The following is a 23,342-nucleotide window of genomic DNA, read 5'->3' on the forward strand; positions in this document are numbered from 1 at the left end:
GTAATTTTGTGGAAGGAAGGACTATGGGCCAAGGAAGAAATGATTAAATTTGGGGGCAGATCTGGGTCTAGATCCAGAGTATCCTGCACAACATCTTCATAAGTTCTCTTTGAATATCGATGAAATTTTGGGGAAAGCTGGACCATGAAACAAGAAAGACTTGATTAAGTTCTGGGGTGGATCCTGATCTCATATTCGTGGAACCGGACCCAGATCCTTTTCAGTGGCATTGGCGGAGGTATGCACTCTTTGAGTGCTTTCTAGTTTTCATTGTTATATTGCCCATAAATAATGTAAAGTCCAATATACAATGCTGCTTTTTCATGTGTTTTGGTGGGGCTAGAACATGATGCCCATGTTCTTAAATTTTGTTTTTTGTGATGATATACCAGTTTCAGTTACAGTACAGGTGGATCCTATTTAAGTATGAACAAGAAAAAGTATCTACTGGTATGGTATATAGCATGTTATAACAGGAGAGCAATAGGGATAAAGTAGAAAAGGAAGGAAGAAGAGGTAAAAGAAGTGTGTGTGCTTGGGGAGAGTATTTGTTTGTGTTTCTGTTTCATCTATCTATCTATCTATTGCCAGACACCACAATCCCGCAAAGGGTGGCCATTTGACACTGAGTTAGTTGTTTTACAGGGAGGGGCACCAACCCTCCACCAACCCACTTGTTGACACGTAGGGAGGTTTCTGTTTCATGATGGTATTAATTGGGTTAGATAGTACGGTAGATGAGTGACTACCATTGACCCTGGGAGGTACTACTGTGAGAGTGAAGTGTTGCTACAAGCTGGTAACTAGCCACAGTATCATCACCTTTAGCCATAAGTATTCTCTCTCTCTCTCTCTAACAACAGAGTAAGGAAAAACAAATTAATAAAACAAAAATAATTCATACACCAGATTACTGGTGTCCTCCATTCATAAAATATCTGTAACAGTTGGACTTGATAACTGTAGGTTGACGTTAGAGGGGAATCAGCTCTGGGGAAATGAGTTCTAAAGAGGTGCAGTTCGGGAAATAAAAGAATTCTGATAGGTAGAAGTTCTGCAATATGGCATTCTAGTCATGAGCTCTACCAGATGCCCATGTAGTGCGAGGGAAGGCATGGGGAGGTGGCACAATGGATGCAACTTTATCTGAGCATTTGCCATAAAAGTATCTGTAAAATAATGCAAGGGAGGCAACATTGTCTTACTTTCTAGTAAGTAGCTTGTTTAACAAGGTTATTAATAATTCTGACTGCTTTGTTCTGAATTTTGTCTGCAGTAGTTGTTTTAGTGTAACCTCCCCATATCCATTCCACAAGGGTGAGCAATATTCCAGCTGAGAGCACATATGACTCTTATAGTTAGCTGGTCATCAGTGAAAAAGTGACGGACTCTGTACATCAATCCAAGTTTCTTTGAGGTGGTTCTAACAAGTGATCTGACATGAGAGGTCCAACTGAGGGCATTGTTAAGTGAAACACCAAGAATTTCAGTACTTGTAGAGGTAGGAATATTATTAGCATTGAAGGTAATATGGGAATCTGGCAATATCTGTCTATCAGTAAATTGTATATGTTTGGTTTTACTAGCATTAAATGAGACAAAGTTATTTTGTCCCCATTCAGTGATCTTAGATAAGTCTTGATTTATGGAGATGGCTGTACTGAGAGTTAGAGATATTAAATTTTGAAAATGAGTGTTTATGAATGAACTGTGAAGTGTTTAGTCATCTGCATATGAATGGGATTATGGGTGACAGATAAGAGACCATACTACGTTGAGTACACCACTTCCTGTCCGATCAGCAAAGTTAAGCAACGTTGGGTCTGGTTAGTACTTGGATGGGTGACCGCCTGGGAACACCAGATGCTGTTGGCATCCCTACGTGTCAAGTGGGGTTGGTGGAGGATTAGTGCCCCTCCCTGTAAAACAGTTAACTCTAAGCCCTTGGCCACCCCGTTTGGGATACATGGCGTCTGGCAATGAATGAATGAATGATGAAGAATAGGGTTGGAGCCAGAACTGATCCTTGTGGCACACCAACATTAATTGAGTGGAAATTGGAATATACATCATCTACTTTTATCTTTCTGCCCCTGAGATATGAGGAAATAGAGGAACAAAAGATGTCAGTCCATAACAAGGGAATATGGATAGCAGGGAATGGTACCACACTCTGTCAAAAGCTTTAGAAAATATCAATGGCTACTGCATGGGCATCTCCATGTTGGTCAGTTGACTGATGGATGATATGAGTTAGGAGATTGAGTATGGCAATGGTGGGTCTTTTGTGGCAAAAACCTTACTGTCTATCACTAATTAAGTTGTTCGATTCAAGATGTTTAACTATGTGCTTATTAATTACAATTTCAAATACTTTACCAAGAGTAGACATGATAGCTGTTGGTCTGTAATCAGAGGGGTCAGGGGAACTTCCCTTGTTTGGAATTGGGTGGGTAGTGGCTTCTATCCAAGAATTAGGGAATGACAAAGTATGTATGCATAGTCTGAATAATTTAGCTAGAACAGAGGCAAGTTTTGGGGAACTCTTCTTCAAAATGATTGGAGGAATTCCATGTGGGCCTGGGTCTTTGTTGGTTAAGTTGTCTAGGATGGATTTTACGTATCTGATTTGTATTTCAAGTGGAGCAATTTTGGGAGAGTCAAGTTCTAGTAGAGGGACGTTCTGACGGACTTCCTGTAAGATAGAATTTCTGGCAAATGTACTGGCAAGGACATTCGCTTTGCCACGTGGGTCATTTGTAATGTTACCATCTGAAAAATTTAGTGGGGGAATGAGTGATGACTTGTTAAAGTTATTATTAAAGGAATTGACAGTTGACCAGAGTGTTCTCTTGTCATTAGGATTGTTTAGTAGTTTGGATGCTTCATTGTGAAGAAAGTTTGATTTATCAAGATTTATTACTGCTTTTGCATGGTTTCTAGCAATTTTAAATTGACTAAGCAGTTAAGGTGTTTTTTATTTTAATTAGGAGTTATATGCTAATGACTTTAGGGCCATTGCTCAGACACTGTTGCTGTCAAACCCTTTTGGGGAGTCCAATCTTTTAGTGAGCTGTAGACTTGATATGAACAATTCCCTACCTGTTTGTATTAAGTCATTAATGTGGACTGGGTGGAATTGATAGCACTAGAGACTCGTACAAATCTCTTCTTTTCTTCCAACAGTTCTGCAACTGTTGTAGAGTAATTACCTGGTAGTTGTTTTTAGCACTTGGTCTCTCTCTCTCTCTCTCTCTCTCTCTTGCAGAAAGTCATCTCTGACTCTTCTGATGAATGAAATAACAATTCTTGTATTCAGTTTCAGCCAGTAAGACAGTTTTATGTAGTTGAGAGTGTGTTACAGGAGCTTAAATGCTAATCCAGCTTTCATACAGTAGCTATTCCTGTGGTAGTCTAGCCATGCAAGGCTCCCACACCTTGTAAGGGTAATTTGGGATTAGCTATGACTGGTGTATTATAAACAGTATTTTGTAAAAGTACGCATATTTTGCATCTGGCCTAGGTAGCACTGAAAAGGAATTATTAAAATATTATTTTTTTTCTGCTTGCGGGTGTGTTCCACCCCCCTCTCGATCCCCAGTTTGGAGTAATCCAGAGATCTTGAATGATGTATAACGGAGGTTTATTTAGAGAAAAGCTCCACAGGTCCAACCCACTCTGTGTCAAGCCTCCAACTGTCGAGGGCAGAGCGAGGGCAAAGCGAGGGCAAAGCCGGCTGCTGCTTGTGTTTGCAGTTTATGAATTAGCTGATACCTGCACTCTTGGTCATGTATACAGGTTTAAGACATTATGAATGTATGGTTATATGGTATGGTTAGAGTTGTATGATTACAATAACACAGTAGTTACAGGTGACTCTATGCTGAGTGACAAGCCAAATGGTTTCCTGTACACCAGGAAACCTTGGAAACCATTTATTATGCTGGGTGGTAACCATATAACCAAATTTTGGTGCCTGGTGGTTTACTGGGTAATTATGGCTCCCCAATCAGATTGAGCCGGTGAAGGTTTATATCCAAGGGGTGGTTGGAGTTTATTGCTCACGTAATGCCACTCAGATGAGAGAGGCTGGTCACTCTCATCTTACATGTCAGGACCAGCTTCCCTAGCCCTGGGTTCCTACGCTCCTCATGGGACAACTTAGGATTGAATGATGGATGGATGGAACAATTTTCATTGACTGTTGAATAATGTATCCATAGCCAAATGCCTTAATCCCGGAAGGGATGGCCACAAATCAATTCCCTCCTAATCACCTTGTCCTCTGCCAGCTGGCTGCAGTCTCCTCCTCCTCCTTCTCATCGTTGTCGTCTTTGTCATCATCATCATCCATCCATCCATCCATTTGTTCGTTTGTTCGTTCGTTCGTTCGTTCAGTCATTCATTCATTCATTCATTCACTCACTCATTCGTTCCACATGGCCAAACCATCATAGTATACAGTACTTTCAGACACATTCACAACTTATGGACACATCCACATCAACACCACAGTGCTCACTGCTTCCTGTTTTTGGCTGTTTGTTCTTGTAACTCCACATTCTCCTCGGTTAACTCATTTCCAGTACGTACTTTCACTAGTGACTTATGCCCTTCCAACAGAGTCCAAATGTCACTTCCATACCTAGAGTGGTGACTATATTGCTATCATTGAGACGTTTCTCCTCTGTGCCCACTCCCCTATTCCATATCACTACTATCAGTGGACCTGTATCCTTTCTTCCAGCCATATTCTTCTGTGCACTTCATGCCTTAAGCTTTCATCATTGTTCATCACTGTCTAAATATTTGAAAGCACTCACATTCTTCTCTTCATAACTATTCAGCGTCACTGTCCATTCCATGATTTCACTCCTCTTACAGACCATAACATAACTCTCAGCTACTTTCACTTGTAGATGTAATTTCTGATATGTATAGTTTTATTGCTGTCATTCTTTTTCACGTAACAAGACAGTGTCACTGGCAAACAACCTTACAGGCAGTATCCAAAAGTACCTCTCTTATTAAAGATGCTCCTAACATCCAGTGCCCTGCCTTGTACTTCATTTATGACACCATTAATATATACTGGTACATTGAATACTGAAGGCAAGACACACATCCCTTTTCTCAGTCCAGCATTCAGATCATAGAAGTCACTCACCAGTACCGTAGCTCAATTTCCACATGTCCTACTCCCCTTGCATTCTCATGCAGACTCTTTGACAGCATTCATCAATTTTCCAGTTACTCCCTCTATTTTCATTATATTCCACATTCCTAGCCAAGCCGCTTTGTCATAGGGTTTCTCCAGATTCTTGAAGGTAGCATAGAACTTCTTTCCCATCTCTAAATACTTTTCCACAAGGCATCCTTGAGTGAATGATTGTACACACACCCTCCTCTTAGTAGAATCACCATGTTCCCTCTACAACTAAGTCCTTGGTATTTTCCTTAACTCTGTTGACAGGTATGCTAGAGTACAGTCAAACCTTGCTGTATGATTGAGTTACATCGTGACAGTTGATCGTATGGGGAGTCCATCATAATGTCGGTCATGGGTCACTAACCTTGAAAGGTCTCAATTCAAGTTTCCAACCCACTTAACCGCCACCTGCCAGGGTTTTCCCATTGTCACCCACTCCTCCCTACGGTGTATTTCCGTGATTTTGGAAAAAAATACCACCATTACTTCAAACACTAATATCAACCAAACTATAATAGCTGGAGAAAAAATTAAAGATACATAAGACTCACCAATGCCTCATCTATCAAATGAAAGTATCCCCATGTCTCCAGGTGGTCCTGTTGATGAGTAAGGATAAGTTAAAGATAACTGGTTTTCCATACTTTGGTGGGCTAATCCGGGTGCACGCCACTGCCAGTGACCTTGGACTCGCTGGCTAGTGTTGACAGCACTGACCAGAGTGGTCATTGCAACGTCGCCTGGCCTCACGGAATTTTCCACTCATTCTTTCGACTTTTCCATACTGTCGTATGGATGAATCATCACCCTGACCATGTGGCTCCCTATAGGGTTTTCCACCCGTTTCATAGTGCCATTATGCCCAGTAGGTGTGTAGGAAAAGAATATCTATTTATCTATATACTTAGGCAGCTTCCCCCAAGGAAAGGGAGGTAGCTGAGAGAGGACGATACACTCTCAATTTACTCATCCACTCAGACACATTCATTCACATCTTAGTCCCAAGGGGAGAAGGGACAGATCCTCACCGCACCACACGGCATGAGGGTCAACTGTGCAGTGCAATCAGTGACATCTGCAGCAGGGCCCAACAGCAGAGCTGCTTTACCCTTGCCACATCATAACGGACCCATCACCTTACCTGCACCTGACCTGATCAGCTGATCAGACCAAATGTGGGAGAATATCCCCCCAGGGCTGTGTCATCATTTATTCATTCACAATTTCACTCCAGTCGTTTCTATCACTCACAGCCAGTCTCCTTGCTCAGCAGACATCCTTCTCGCATTCAACGCTCTTTTCACAGTGTCCATCCCTATTTGTGGTCTTTCTCTCAGCCTTACACCTCTCACATCAGATCTAGTTATCTTTTTCAGCAATTGCTCATTAGCCATTCTCTCCATATGCCCAAACCATCGCAACACCCTCTGCTTAACTCGATCAGCCATCTCCCTCACAACTCCAGCTCTCCTTCACACTTCATCATTTCTCACTTGATCTATATGCATCACTCCACACATACTCCTCAGACACTTCATCTCCATTACATTCAAACTTTTCCTCTCTGCTACACCCATATTCCATGTTTCAGTCCCATAAAATGCAGTCAGTACCACAACACCCTCATACAGCCTTCTCTTTACATCCATTCTAAATGAACGACATCTAAACACTATTTTTCATTCCTCCCAGCACCTTTCCTACTTCAGTCATTCTAAACTTCACTTCTGCATCTATTCTTCCATCCACAGCAACATGTGACCCTAAATACTTAAAACACTCTACCTCCTCAAGCAACTCACCATTCAAAACTATGTTCATCCTCCTTTCATCTACCAACCTCGTACACTTCATCACTTTATTCTTATTCCCATTTACTTTCAATTTCCTCCTTTCACACACCCTTCCAAACTCCTCTACCAACTGTCTCAATCTCTCCCTTGAATCTGCCACCAGTGCAGTATCATCCGCAAACGGCAGCTGTTTCAGATTCCACTCTCTACCATCAACATTCTCCAGACTCAGACCTCCACCTAACACTCTCGCATTCACCTCTCTTACCACACCATCCATATGAATATTAAACAACCAAGTTAACATCACACATCCTTGCCGCAGCGCCACTCACGGGAAACCAGTTACTCACAGTATTTCCCACTCTTACAAACACACTGCTATTTACATAAAAACTTTTCACTCCTTATAGCAACCTTCCATGAAGTCCATACAATCTTAAAACAGTCCACAAAGCCTCCCTATCAATTCTGTCATATGCTTTCTCTAAATCCATGAACACCCACAACACATCCTTACCTTTCGCTGTATACTTTTCACACACCTGTCTGACCATTATGTGGTGGAGGGAAAGTTGAGAGTAGGTAAGAGGTGGGTGAGAGCTAGGAGAGTTAGGTGTAGCAGGGAGGTTTTGAAAGTTAATGAGTTGGATAAAAGAGAGAAAATGATAAGAGTATTAGGATAAATTGAAAGATGAGTGAAATGCAGTGAAAGATCAGGAGAATGGCAGTGTGGAGGAGAAATGGCAGTTGTGTAAGAGTACTGTGGATGGGCATGCGGAAGAGGTGTGTGGTGTGAGATGAGTGGGTGGTGGTGTAAGAAAGGGAAGTGAGTGGTGGTGTGAGGAAGTAAGTATGGCTGTGGCTGAGGAGAGACATACATATGAAGTGTGGCTGCAGAGGAAGAATGAGGTGTCACATGAAAGGTATAACGAAAAGATGAATAGGGCGAGAAGGGCTGTGCAAGATGCTAAAGTAGCAGCAGATGAGAGGTGGGGTAGGCGGTTGGCTGAGAATTTTCAACAGGATAAGAAAATGTTTTGGAAGGAGGTGAAAAGGGTGCGAAAGATAGAGTCTGGGAAGAAAGAGTGACTAAAAGCGAAGGATGGAAGAATGTTAATTGAGATGGATGCAGTAAGGAAGAGATGGGTGGAGTATTTTGAAAGATTGTTAAATGTAGAGGAGGAAAGGGAGACCGAGATTTTGGCAGATGGCAGGTTGCAAGGAATAATGTGTTGGGAGAGTTGAATGATTCTTTGAGTACAATGGAGGAAGTGCAGGAGGCAGTAAAGATGAAAACAGGGAAAGCTGCAGGTATGGATAGATGTACTGTGGAATGCCTGAAAGATGGTGGAGCGACTATTGTTGACTGGTTATGAAGATCGTTGAATGTGTGTCTTGTGAGAGGCATGGTGCCGGTTGACTGGGCAAGTGCTTTGTGGTCCTATTGTTTAAAGGTAAGGGTGATAAATGTAAATGTACTAGCTTTAGGGATATAAGTCTGTTGAGTGATGTGTAGGTAAGGTGTAGAGTGTTAATTAAGAGAGTTAGAGAGGGTACAGAGGGAATGATTTGTGATGAGTAGTGTGGCTTTAGGAGAGGGAGGGGATGCGTGGATCAGGAAAAGAAAGCTCTTTGATTTTATGTACTCACTTCTTGAGTTATTTAAAATAATTTCCCTCTATTACGGCACTTATATTCTCACTTGACATTACGATTTCGAGTAATTGCACTTTGAAAAGTAAATGTTCTGGCTGTTTCACACAGTATGGTTGAGTATGAGGTAATTACTTGTACAGAAATTGTGACTAATTTGTACTATCTCAGGGGTATCGTGGAAATATTACTAATGGTATACACAATACATTTTTTGTACTTCTTATCACAAATACGCTTATGCTCACATATTCACCATTATTTTCTGAGTACAGTAATGAGGGAAATAATTTAGTTACAACCAACCAGGCCATTTTTTTCTTTCTTTCCCGTGCACTTTTGGTTTTCTTTCATTGTACCAGATGGGGTTACTCAAGGTATTTCCAATCATTGTTTCAAAAATAACCATAAACAGTAACACTTATTACAATGCTAATTATAAAACATTTATTTCATAACACTTACTAGATATGATTTATAATATCTTACATTTCACTTATGTATAAAAAAAGCGCACTTGTGCCTATCTGTTTACTATTTGCAATTTCCCACACACCTGCTCAATCACTGAGCCCTTTTCCTTGCGGTAAGGGCTGAACTTTCACGGGGGTCAATGATGCAGTTGGCTCCACGCATGGGGGGACAGAATCGGATAAGGACAGTTAGGAGGATGTCACTCTACACTCTACCAGTGCCACATACAGACTGAGCCATGTGTCAGTCATTGCCAGAAATTCCTTCACTGTCTTAAGATCACATACTCACACTGGTTCCTCCTCCTCCCCTTCCCTATCACCTTCCCGCACATGGGCCAGCTGTTCCTTCAGCTCAATGAGGTCTTCATTAGAAAGCACACTTTGGCTTGTGCCAAACTCCATTCAGAGAATGGTCCCTTACATCCTTCCATGCTACTGTGATACTGTCAGTAGTGTTTTTTCTGTCATACTTCTTCCAAGTGGCTTTGATTGAGTCCCTGTCCCAGAGTCAGTAGCCCTCACCAGGTGCTCCATGGTGTGTCACAGGTAGTTTGCTTTAAATATCACTATTGTCCCTTGATCCATTGGCTGGAGCAGCAGTGGTATTGGGGAGCAAAAATGCCACCTTAATGTTATTAGCTCAGTCTTCCGTGCTGGGTACATGACTAGGGTCATTATCTGCCACCAGGAGAAACCAGTTGGCTAAAGTTGTTCCTGCTGGCATAGTCATGGAACATAGGGGATAAGTAGCCAGCAACTAATGAGCAGCAAAAGGTGTATCACATTTCGGACTCTGGACTTGACTTTCATATTACCTCATGGTTAATTTTTTATGTCTGCCCAGTGCCATAGGATTCTTCCAGTGGTAGACTATTAGTGGCTTCAGTTTGAGATTGCCTTGAGCATCATGTGGTCTTTTGCTGCCTTGAAACCAGGCATATGCTTCTCCTCTTTACTTATGTCTTGTTTGACTGTCATTACCAAAAAAATCCAATTTCATTGAATTGGGTGACCTGCTTTGTGCTATAAACACTTTCCTGGATCTGCCCTTTTAGTTGCTCCGGAAACATTTCAGCTGCCCCATGGTCATCACTGGCTGCCTCACTTTGCACCATTACATTCCTCAAGCCAGCATGATCCTTGAATTGTGCAAACCAGCCTGTGCTGGCTTTGAATGACTCCTTTACCTCTACCCCACCCTCTCTTTTGAATCATTCCACAGGGACAGAGCCTTGGAACAAATGATGATCGTATAAGCAGATGATCACTAAGCAATCGGTCATATTGCAAGGTTGAACCGTATATCACTTTTAAATTGAGAAGGCAAGCTCGATGCCTTACTACCAATATAGTCTATACTGTTGTACTGTAATATACTTAAATTGTCTTGTGAACATCATGTGTAGAACATCCAGATATATAAAATGTATACTGTACTGCAAAGAATATTTTGTATGCATGTTACAGAAAGTATGGCAGAACAGACAAGTAAATGAACACAAACAAAAGTGAATCATTTTTCAGCTTGTAGACCCCTGGCATCACACAGCAGGCAGTGCTTCCCTCTCATTCTTGCTCGGTGCAGTTTTAGAAGCAAGTTCAGCCATATTAACTGCTACTGCCCCTAATCCTGCCTAATTAATAACATACAGCTATATGAAATAAATTTTTCTGTAGTTTAGCCATGCCTTTTGGTGGATCTAACAGATACAGTGAACAGTGCTCTGGTAGTAAGTACCACTACTTATTTTCAAATTACCTTCACACCAAACTGCTCAGTTAAACTAAGTAATCTTTTTCCATAACACACTGACATGCTTTTTGTGGTAAAAGTATTGCTACTCTGAAACTGACCATGTTTACATGCTTGTTAATGGTATAGAAGGCTCAGATATTACTAAGTTTTGCAAGAATAATTTATTGAAGTGAATTGAGTAGTATTGTTGGCCTTTGCCTTTGAGGCACTGCTGAGTAGTTTTTGAGACATAAATGAGGAATGGATGGATGTATAACACATTTCACTGTTATTTATTTATTTATTTTTTTTTGAGCCTATTCATTCCATATATCATCACCCTCATAAGATAACTACCTAAGTCATATTTTGACCAGCTTTGGATTTTTGCCTAAATCGGTGCATCATGTAAGACAGATAGTGAAGTTGCCTAAGTCCTTCCCAGGGTGTAAGTTATATCTTACTTCCTGGGAATGACGTAGGCAACTTTACTCGATGAAAAACTGATTTAGGCAAAAATCCAGAATTGGTCAAAATATGACTTTGGCAGTTATTTTATGCGGATGACGATATTTGAGGGAAAATAGAGCTAGAATGAGGTTAATCATGATATAATAACAGTAAAATGGTAAATGGTACCAAAGAAGGTGTAAAGTGTGAGGTTAGTCTCCAATAATCCTGTACATTTTAAAAGTAGGTGGGCAACCTGCTGGCCCTGGTGATGTTACATGAGCAAAAAACCTATAGTCACTTCAAGGGGATATATCTTATGTGCATAGTGTAACCATCAACCGAAGTGGGGACTGGGATGCTCTGACAATTAGACCATAGAAATGAGTGATAAAGTCCTTCTACCATACTCTTTCACAGTTACATGAGGCTTACTTATCCTTGTTTCTGCTCATAATGCCTTTGTTTCCTGTCAGAAGGTGTCTCCTTTGGTTGCAACAGATAGGGAGGGAAACTGTCAAATATCAGGCACACAACAGATTGCATTTTAATAATGGAAAATGAGCAAGAGAGAATTTGCATTAAATTTACTCATATTCTGTATTTCATCTTAATCAGTACATTATGTTTTGCATGAACAGTAGCAAGGGCAGCATTGTCTATTGTTAGTCATACAATTCATGTGTTACTTAGACCAGCCCTCCAAGAGGCGAAAGACTGGGCCACCTCAGCCAAAGAACCCAATCAGCACCCTGAATGAGCTGCGTCCAGGTCTTCTTTACAAGACTTTGGCCATGGATGGTCCTTCACATGCTCCTGTATTTACTGTCTCGGTTGAGGTAGGAGCTATTTTGTTTACAAAACCACACATGCACATGCACATACACACATACAGTAATTGGGTCAGCTGTGCTAACTGGAATTTTTTTTTTTATGTATTTATGTTTATAAGCACTATGAGAAAATATTTGCAAAAAATATAACATTATTTTTGGCCATTTAAATTCGGAAACTGCTACACTGTATACGTTAAAATCCAATAAATGTATTTTAATACGAGTTCAAGTTTATGCATGTTATGTAGTACCATTCTGTACACGAGTTACTCATGCATGTTATACAGCACGCTGACGATTCAGTTTCACAAGTTCATATTTGTTATACTGTACACTGTTGAAAGTCAAGTTCTTGCATATTACACTGCGGACACAGTTATGTACAGTATATTACATTATGTACAGTAATACATCACTGTAGCCTATTACATTGCACACACAGTTATGTACAGTATATTACATTATGTAATACATCACTGTAGCCTACATTAAGATCATGCATAATACAGGACAGTTATTCATATGTTACACTATATATTGGAATACAATGTCCTACCCTCAAAATATTGCAACTGCACTCCAAAACACACACACACACACACACACACACACACACACACACACACACACACACACACACCTTGATCATAAATGAAGCCATTGTTCACAGTTTACAGTGGATTAGCAGCAGCTCATTTAAACCAGCTAAAGACAGACCTCTGCTTATTTTAGAAAATAAGACTTCTAAGGCAAGCAGTAAGATTTGTAGTAAGCTGCAGAAAACTTTTGCAAGCAATATGGAAGCACAGTGATTCTGTGTTTCGCATGGACTCTCTTCCATAAAACATGATCTGCATGGTAATATAAATATAGACCCTCCCCTGTTGTATGCACCAACCAACACAATGGTATTTGATGATGAAGAGTGAAAATTGCATACTGACATTCGGTTTTTGCCTTACTAATGTTAGAAATACAGTAAAACCTCGATATAATGGACTTAAGTAGACTGGAATTTGCTTTTATCAGAATCGAGGAGCTATCGAACTAAATTCCTATACTGTATATCGGAAAAAGTCTGATAAAACCAGAAGCAGTCCAGACTGCCTAACCACTTCAGCTATGTTCACCACAATAAGGTAAATAAAAGACAAGTTTATCAGTGTACAGTACACTATTATTATATACACAGGTATTATTATTGTTATTATTATCATTATTATTATTATTATTATTATTTTTTTTTTTTTTTAGGGAGGGGGGGGATTTCTGTACGTGAGTGAAATGAAAGGGGTTAAATGCATCTAAGACCCCACTGTTTTACCACAGCTTAATGGGCAGGTGTACCAAGGAACTGGACGGAGTAAGAAGCAGGCCAAGCATGCAGCTGCTGAAGCAACACTTAGATCATTTCTCCAGTTTCGTAATGCGTCTGATGCAGCAGAGGCTCTTGGTACTAATGTCACCACACAGCAGGACTTCACTTCTGATGTCTCCGAAGCAGGATTTGGTACCAGTCCAGCACCTGCCGTAAGTCTGTTCTTGTTGTTACAGAAGTACATCTCCTGTTAGTGGTGGGATTCTTGGCTGAGGTTTAATAATGTGGTGTATTGTATGCAGTCACATACAAATGCATCGAGGAGGCTCCTTGTACCATGCATGAAACCTAGAGCAATACTTGTAATGGAAGAAATTTGGCTGAATGAGCAGTGTGAGGCATCTCCCCTCCCTGTTTGGTCCACCTTTTTTTTTTTTTTTTTAAAGGCTCCAGCATGCTTGCATGCATTGGTCTTGGTCACCTAATGGTGACTCTTCATGTTGCTCGATCTTGAGCAACTGCTGTTTAGTCCCCTATCCCTGAGGTCACACTCTGTGACCTCATCCCAGGTCTTTTTTGGTCTTCCTTTCACAACTGTACCCTCAGTGTTGACACCTGTCACCCTCTGCACCCATTTGTCATCCGTCATCCTCTGAGCATGCTCAGACCACAGCAATGTACGGTCACAACAGCCATTGTACAAAGCAAGTTAGGACCAAAATTCACAGAAGACTCAGTCAATTTTTAAGCCTATTTTCTTTACAGCCCATATTTGTCATTTTCTTTTGTATGTGTACTAGGCAGCAAAGCACTGCAGAAATATGTGAACTGTTAGATAAAAAGGCCAGTTTTATGAGTCAGGGTCTCCATTATCAAATATCATCATGCACATTTGTTTCTGTTGTTTTTAGTATTGGAAGTAGATTCACACTTCTCTTCTTTGATCTGTTATAAGAATTATCAGTTAAGCACAGTAATTGGCACTTTGATTTTTTGTATAGTTAACATACCTGCATTTCATAATTGCCTGTAATAATAGTAGATGGAAAATACAGTACTTTATCCAGTCATTGCATGTTATGAAAAATTACTGTAAAAAATACACCCCTATTTTATTTAACATAGAAAGCCTTGTTTCTTATGGTAATCTAAATTATAGCATTTAGGATAGAAAGCTTTGACAGTGCTTGTAGCTTGTTCCTCTCATTTAAGGCAAATACTGTCTGTCAGTTATTGTTTGACTTGGAAGTTAGAAACCAGATTTTAAAAAGGCCTTGGAAATAAGAAGTCGAAAGTAATATAGTGTCGTGAAAAATAATTTTATCAGTTAGAGAGGAGACAAGTTTGGGTGAAGATTGGAACGCACATGATTTTAAAAAGTATCTAAACCTTTCGATATGATGTATCTTAAAATGAACTCTATAGCTTATTGGAAATGCATTTTTAATTTATTTCTCAAGTTATGTAATTAAGTTCAGTCAGTGCGTTGTTCTTGATATCCACAATTGTGGTAGTGGTTTCCATTGGAATATTATCTAAGCTTACCTCCCTATGTGGATGTGCGCCAAATTCATTGTAAGAAAAATAGAACTTGCCTAGCAAAGCTGATGACACTCATTTGCAGACCAGCATGCTCTTTTCACCTTAATATCCCTTAATTTCCTTGTCAGAAAAATCACATAGAAGGCCCATGAGTGTTATTGCATCCAAATGCAGTACAGTCAAACCATTAATAAGGGCAAAAAAGCACCAGTAAACTACATAGCATTTTGGAGCTAGTCATTGTTTGGTTTGTCTTCTTTATAATTCAGCAATTATCTCGATGTTTAATTGTACTTTTAAGTAAATTCCGTTTTTAGAGATGAAGATTACAATGAAAATCTTCAGTAACTCAACAAAATTTACTACAATAAAGCAACATTGTAGGACAGCAGGTGACAAGATTTATTTTTAGACCAATCTGCAGTCAGCCAGCAACTGGATGGTGAAGTGTTTGCACAAAAATGGCACCATGTTGGCCGACCAGTAAGTGAGCAGCTGAAATATTGACTGTCCAGTCTCTTTTTCTATAGGGTCTCCAGCCAGCATAACCAATCACTGCAGTTGAGATTGGTCATATAAAACCTTTAACTAACACAAGAACAACTTGAAGCTTTGGTACATGAGATGCTGATTTTTCAGTTGCTAGCATCCTTGCTTTGGGGAATTAGTTGTATCATAGCTGCAGGGAATGTCTGCATTATCATCATCATATTTCCACATTGATATTGGTGGAATGGTGAATGGTGGAGATTCAGAGCACAATTCTTTAATGTCTGAGAACTTGAATGAAAAGAAAACAGATTCCAACCATATCAGATACTGAATGTACAATAGTCCATCTCCATGTCCAGTTTGATGATTTAGTCCTTTTACAGTCAAATACATATCTAGTCAAGAAGCACTTTTTATTCATTTTTTTTTAAAGCATGTTTGCAGTGCCAGGAGACTGCACAGCACTCTTTTAATTAGTTGGATGTTGCAATCTCTCTCTCTCTCTCTCTCTCTCTCTCCCTCTTTCTCTCTCTCTCCCTCTCCCTCTCCCTCTCTCTCTATGTAGTCACGGTGAAACATCGTTTTCCACTTGCCTCATAGATTACCAGTATTTTACCGCACCCCACCCTTAGGTATAAAAGAGGTCAGGGTGATGATGATGATGATGACCAGACCATGTATTTGTCACTGAATGTGAGCATACCATTTTGTATACTTATACAGTATAGTAATACTGTACCTTATTGTTGACATATGAATCTGATCATGAAACTACCACATTGGTGTTTGCTTCTGACCTTGTAAGTATTTCATTGATAATTGCGTATCATTGTTGTCATTGAGTCAAGACATCAATTGCAGAACTGAAGTCGTCAACAACAACCAAAATACGTTTGTTACAGAGCTGATGACCCTCTTCCAATTGTCTTCACACTGACTTTTTGGCTGCTGGCCTGTTTCATCAAGTATCTACAAATACAGTACATATTTCATTTCTCCATCTTGTTTTCTGTTGGTCTGTTCTCTCACTCCATTTCTGATTGCCCCTTAGTTTTCTTGGTTGTCCATCTGTTATTTTTCTTGTTTTAACGAGGAGTCTACACTTGGTGGCACTGTGCACCCTGAGTGGAATAGCTGTGGCATTCACCCAAGAGCCAGCCGCTTCATATTTCACTCCACCCTGCTGTGGGATGAACCTTGGCCTGACTCTGGTGAAGTATTGAAGGGGGTGCAAGGATACAACACAGTATTTGTACTGTACTGTACTATAGAGGAAGACTGCACACAAACAGTTGCTCACCCATGGTCAACAGGTCTGCTTGCCCAGACAGACCAGAGTTAAGCAATAGCAACAACAACAACAACTATTCTGGTATTTTTGCAGTTTGGTGAAAGTAGTTTTGTGGTATTGTCATAGTTGAGTGTAAAATTGTGTTATTTTAATAGTTGGGTGCTAATACCAACTGTCCCACTCTAATTGTTAAAATTAAACTAAAGAATGAGTAATCAAGATTACAGTAATTTATGCTGAATTACCACTCTAATTGTTAAAATTAAGCTAAAGAATGAGTAGTCAAGATTACAGTAATTTATGCTGAATTAGCTTCATATGTAAAAACATTCTTCAGAGAATACAGGTCTCTGATACAGCATAATTTTCCACATAAAGGTTAAAAAGGGCTGTCTGTATTTGACTGTCATAGAGCACAGCACTAATCAAATTAATTGTTGTTTTGTGTTGTAAGATGGTAAAATGTTGACTGTTTATTGTTACATATGGATGCTTAATTACCTCATTGTGCATGTGGTGAATTTCAAAGTAAACTATTCACTGAATTATCAGTTGGTTCCTAGACTTAACTTTTGTTATCAGTCATAACTCAAAATAGTACTGTACCCTTTACCTCAGTTTTTATAGGTGCATATCCTGTAGCAAGTTCCAGGGACACATTTTGTTCTTTATTAGAACAACTCTTTGTTCATAGAAAATAATCTGTGTCATGTTCCCCCATATATATTTTATTTTGTCATTGTTATGAATATTTGCTGTGAATATTTAGTAGTGCATCCATTTATTCTTCTTTTATCTTAGTTTCTAGTGTGCTTTAGGTAGAGCTGCATTGTTTCCTTACATGAGTGAAAGCCAGTGTGGTATCTGATTTTTCAGATTGGCTTAATACTTTATATATGTTAGAAGTAACAAGTATTTTATAGGTAGTTTTCCTATGCCTTTTGCCAGGATAATAATGTATTTGCCTACTTTCAGAAGCAGTAGTTTCAGCTATGGAAGTGTACTTGTAATTGAAGTATAACCATAAACATTCTTGTCCTTACCTTTGCTCCTCTCCGAAGGTGGCTGATTTGGCACATTCTTAGGCTTCAACCCATCACTCGTGTGACCGAATAAATATACACTCATGCTCCCATAATGACGTGTGGTGTCGTCTCTTGTCCCGTCCATATCTATTCACTAATCAGTGGGTTGGACAGCAGTCGATCTTCTTATGGACAGATCATTTGTGTATCTGTCCAAGATTAACAGTACATATGGTGCTAATTTAGATCTTTTGTTGGTTTGCTGTATTTTACATTGTCACATGGTGTAGACAAACAAGTACTCCTATTGTAGTGTTTGTCAGAATTTTGGGGTTTTGAAGATAGTTTATAAGTAATCAACCTGTGTGGAGCATAGTAGTTATGGTGATGGATATCTTGCACTTTCACCTTTCTACTTGGTATTTTGTGGTTTTGCACTTATTGCATTATTTTAGAAGTTTAGTGAATGAAGATTTTGTGACCTATCAGCAGTTAACTGAAGCATGATGCCTCTGTTTATAATAAATTAATATTGCATTCCATTAAAGTTTTACAGCTGTTTCCCATAAGAATTAAGTTTAGTCTTTGAACTTTTCCAACCATTCAAGATTGATATGCTTTCTAGCTTTATTTGCGATCATACCAGTTTCTTTTGTCTGTGTAACTTTTCAACTATGAAAATTGGTCAGTCTTGATGGTGCTTAACTTCAGTTTGAGCCAGTTGTCGGTAGGTACTTTTTTTTTTTTTTTTCTCCTGTATTGAACTGTTTGATTCGTTTTTATGTGAAGTGTGTCTTAATATTGCATTACTAGAATTTTTAGTTGCATGTATCTTTTATAACTGTTGTTTCTGGACATTTTTTTCAGCATTGTAAAGGAACACTTGTTTTTCTGAGCTCTGTTCACAATTCATGATAGTTTGATGTTCAATGTCTGATTCTCTTTGGTTAGACGTGTGTAGGAATTGTGGTTGATTGTTTTACCCTGCTGATGGGGGCTGTATATTTGTTGGTCACAAAAGTGGCGGTGTGAAGCCTGGTGCCAAGTCTTCTCGGAGCCATGTTAAGGGTGGCAGATGTGTGACTTGCAGGATGTGGCCCCAACAAGACAGGTGGGGGGTACAAACGGTGGTTCTGAGGTCCACTCTGCAGCAACAGCTTCCACACCCTCCCCGCATCTCACACCGTCCCCTTCAGGCCCCTCACAGACATCTAAGAACCCAATCATGCTGTTGAATGAGCTCCGGCAAGGGGTGGAGTACACACTGAAGAGTGAGTGTGGGGAACCTCATGCCAAGACCTTCACATTCCAGGTCACTGTTGACTCACAACTCTTCGAAGGCACAGGTGAGTTAAACATAGGCAAAGGTTTTACAGGCAGTGTGCAAGTGCATTTGGCCGCAATTGGGTAGCAGAATGGGTTTTGTTTGTGTGGTGGATGGGAGGGATCATAGTTCAAGCGGATTGGTAGCTGTGTGACAGATGAGCAAGCATTACATACCTCTTTTTTTTTTTTTTCCCATAGGAAATGGTAGGTGGGGGCACTCACCATCCACTCACTCAATGTAGTGCTGCTGCCGGGTGACTTCCCTTTCCTCTCCTCCATCCGTCTTTCCTGCCATCCTCTTCTGTCTTTCATTCCTTCATTATTTCCTTGTCCTTCTGCCTACGGGTAACTTTACACTCCCTCTTCTGCCTTTCTTTCCTTCATTGTTTTCTCGTCTTTGTGCCTGTGGGTGACTCTACACTGAGTGACAAGTCAAATGGTTTCCTGTACACCAGGAAACCATTTAATACGCTGGGTGGTAACCATATAACCAAATTTTGACGCCTCCATCATCCAACCCTGTGTTGCCCCATGAGGAGCGTAAGAGCCCGGGGCTAGGCAAATTGGTCCTGACATTTAAGATGAGAGTGACCAGCCTCACTCATCCTTGAGTGGCATTATGTGAGCAATAAACCCCAACCACTTCATGGATATAAACCTATCCAGGCTCAGTCCGATTTGAGCGCCATAATTACCCACTAAACCACCAGGTGACATAATTTGGTTATATAGTTACCACCCAGCATTGTAAATGGTTTCCTGGTGTACAGGAAACCATTTGGCTTGTCACTTAGTGTAGAGTCACCCATAGGCAGAAGGAAGAGGAATGAATGAAGGAAAGAAAGACAGAAGAGGGAGTGCAAAGTCACCAGTAGGCAGAATGAAGAGGAATGAATGAAGGAAAGAAAGACAGAAGAGGGAGGAAAGAAGAGAGGAAAGGGCAGACACCCAAAGCAGCACTACATCGAGTGAGTCGATGGTGAGCACCCCCACTGTTGGTTTATGTATGTAAATGTTGTACACATGCTGTTGAAATAAGCACTAAGTGCCTGCATCCATTAGTTTGTACATTCTTTATGTAGTTGCAGTAATTACAGTTGCTGTTATCTCTGTATTTTAAATAAATAAGTGATTTACTGTATACAATAAGAAATAAGGCAGTATCTGTCTATCTATCTATTGTCAGATGCCTTAATTCCATAAGGGGTGGCCACAAACAAATTGTCTTCATTTCAGCCTCTCCCTCTCCATTTCACTGCCCTTCCTCCAACACACACCCCTCTCTCTCATATACCTCTCCACTCCATCCCTCCATCTCATCCTCTGCCTCCCCCTCCCACTTCCCCCCTCCATCTCATCCACATACACTCTCCTCGTTAGTCTCTCGCTCTTCATCCTCTCCACATGGCTAAACCACCTCAGTGTATTTCTCTTGATGCTTTCTATCACATATACATCCACACCACAATGCTCCTTCACATCCTCATTTGTCAATCGTCTCTTCATGTAACACCACATGCTCGTCTCAGGTAACTCATTTCCACTGCTCTCACTCTTGGCTTCCTTCCAACAAGGTCTGAGCTTCACTTCCACATGTTAGAGTTGGTATCACAGTACTATCATGCAGCGACGTTTTTACTTCCATGCTCACTTTCCTATTTCTTATCATTATCAAAGAACCTGCGACCTTTCTTCCTGCTGTACCCTTTCAGGCACTTCATCCTCCAAACTTTCATCCCTACTCATCACACTACCCAAGTAGTATACTTAAATGCACTCACATTTTCCATTTCCTCATCATCCAGCCTCACTGTACATTCAGTGACTTCATTTCTCTCAAAGACCATAACTTTACTCTTCCATACATTCACCTTCAGATTGCATTTCTTACACGTCTCCCAAACTCATAATAATGCAGTAAGGGGACAGTAACACTGAGATGAGGAAATGAATGATATTTGGCAACTTCATTAAAGCTCAGCTTCGCAGCAAAACAGTCCTTTAGCTGTCAAAAACGTTACATATATTTTATGTTTCTTCATTGCAACACTATACAAGGTTTACAATTTGGTGCTTTGTGTGTGTGTGTGTGTGTGTGTGTGTGTGTGTGAGTGCAATACAGCACAGATGTACTAGGAAGGGTACCCGGCATTGCCAGGCCAAAAAGGCGAACACTGTAGCCATATGTGTTCTAGCTCAGTCTTTCTTTCTGCTCCAAGAAGACCATGTACCTCTCATGCTTTTGAAGAGGGATTGTAAGAGTCCATGAACTTTCTATTTCAGCTTTCGCAGAATACCGCACAGTATTTGTGCACACTTATTTACTATTACTGTGACCTCAAATGACCTCGGAGGTCAACCTCACATAGCCTATGTCCGAACTGGAGGTCATGTGAGTCTACGTGCCAAAAATTAGGCTGCTGGGTCCAGTAATTCATGTGTGTATGACCGGTAATCTCAAGTGACCTCAGAGGTCAACCTCACATAGCCTGTGTCCAAACTGGAGGTCATATGAGTCTCCATGCCAATAATTGGGCTGCAGGGGTACCAGGCATAGTCTGGGCCAAAATGGCAAAAACTCTTCCAGTGACCTCAAATGACCCAGATCTGAATTTTGACCCCCCTAAAACCATCCTTGTGTCACCCTGATTCAGAATATTAATGGGTCTGGGGGTCTCTGGCCCGTGGTTTAGATGTGATTGAAGGACAAACAAACGAAGAAAGCAGCTCTCACATACTGTATACTGTGTATACAGGCATACCCCAATTGAATGATCGAATTGGTTAAGTAAAACCCCATCGGTAGGCGGGATATCGTGTATCAGGGTACTTTTAACATGTATTTCAATGTGGACTGTTTACCAGCCTTGGGTTTCCCCCCAAAACAAGTCAAAAACCGACCCAGATGAGCCCAAAAACAGGTTTAAAGGCAATCTAAATGGCCTAACAGCTGTCAAGGAAGCAAACCCAAGCCTAACACCTGTAAATAACTCACTGAAAGCAGTAAATAAAGCCTGAAAATCATAAGGAACAGGTTAGAAAATATCAAACACCTCTCATCACTTACTTCTTATAAGTCCATGTTTGGTCCTGGTCATCATCCTTGCGATCCCCCCTAAAGCTAGGGGACATTTGGTGCTCCCCAACACTCAATCCTCCTCCTCAAAGCCCTCAAACCCGATCTCCAGGGGAGGTTCAGAGCGGGGTGTCAATGAAGTGCGATGTGATGACTCAGGCAGAGGCGATGGGATGGGATGCACTGGCTCAGGTGGTGACAATGAGGTGCGATGTAATGGCTCTGGGGGTTGCGATGGAGTGCGATGTAGTGATAGAGGAGTTGGTGAGGGAGACAGTAGCAATGTCCGTTGAGGTGGTGTGGGAGACAGCTGTGATGAGTGATGAAGTAGCGATGGAGTCAGTTGCGGTGGCTCTTGTTGTGGCGAGGGAGACTGTGGCCGAAGTGGTGTGGGAGATGGAGGCCGGGACAAGGAAGGCAGCAATGGAGTTGCAGAGTGCCCTATTGGAGAAACAGGTGACACGGGAGATGGCGATTGGCTGGAGGTTAGGTCCAGCACAATGGGCCGAGCACGTCCTCGGCGGGAGGTGTCCCTTGGTGTTTCTCTGCTGGTTGAAGGCTGGGGAGATGCTCTGCTGGTTGAAGGCTGGGAAGATGCTCTGCTCGTCAAAGGCTGGGGAGATCCTGTGTGACTTGCTGGCCTGTTGGGGGCCTGCTTAAAGAAAGCTGTGATCGTAGTCTGCCTGGCCTCCCTCTTCTTCTCCTCCAGCATCGTTCTGTAGATTTTCATCCCCTCCTCGAACCGATTAGCTGTGTCCTTGCTTCATCCTGGGAGAGGGTCATGTGTTCGCATTAAGTCTGTAATCTCGTCCAGCTTTGTTAGCATCTCCTTCAGGATTTTGATGTTGAGAGCTCGGACCTCAGGCACAACCTCCTCCTCCTCTGCCTCCCGGTGCGCCCGCTGGATTTCCATGTTGAGGAGCTCCTCGTTGCTGAGCTCCTCCCTGTGGCTCTCGAGAATCTCCTCCACGTCATCCTTGTCGACCTCCCCAAAGCCCACCTCGTGCAACAATTCGACAGTGTCCTGCTGCACAGGATTGACAGGCAGAGGTTGCAGGCCCTCAGGGAAGCCAGTGAAGAAGTGAACACACTCTGGCCACAGCTTCTGCCACACACC

General features: G+C 41.1%; 1 protein-coding gene and 1 pseudogene across 1 annotated transcript in view; both read left to right on the forward strand.

Annotated features, from left to right (window-relative positions):
• The window catches only part of Adar (Adenosine deaminase acting on RNA), a 439,541-nt gene that overhangs the window by 303,569 nt on the left and 112,630 nt on the right, over positions 1 to 23,342 (forward strand). The window contains exons 4-6 of the mRNA XM_080285009.1: positions 12,013 to 12,158; positions 13,485 to 13,685; positions 18,914 to 19,169. Of these exons, the coding sequence (XP_080141135.1) occupies positions 12,013 to 12,158; positions 13,485 to 13,685; positions 18,914 to 19,169 (603 nt within the window). The remainder of the gene's footprint in view (positions 1 to 12,012; positions 12,159 to 13,484; positions 13,686 to 18,913; positions 19,170 to 23,342) is intronic.
• Positions 1,757 to 1,875, forward strand: LOC145415804 (5S ribosomal RNA; annotated as a pseudogene).

Source organism: Coenobita brevimanus, chromosome 103 (assembly GCF_032717465.1).
Source record: "Coenobita brevimanus isolate Jiangsu-jjx chromosome 103, ASM3271746v2, whole genome shotgun sequence".
Lineage (NCBI taxonomy): Eukaryota > Metazoa > Arthropoda > Malacostraca > Decapoda > Coenobitidae > Coenobita > Coenobita brevimanus.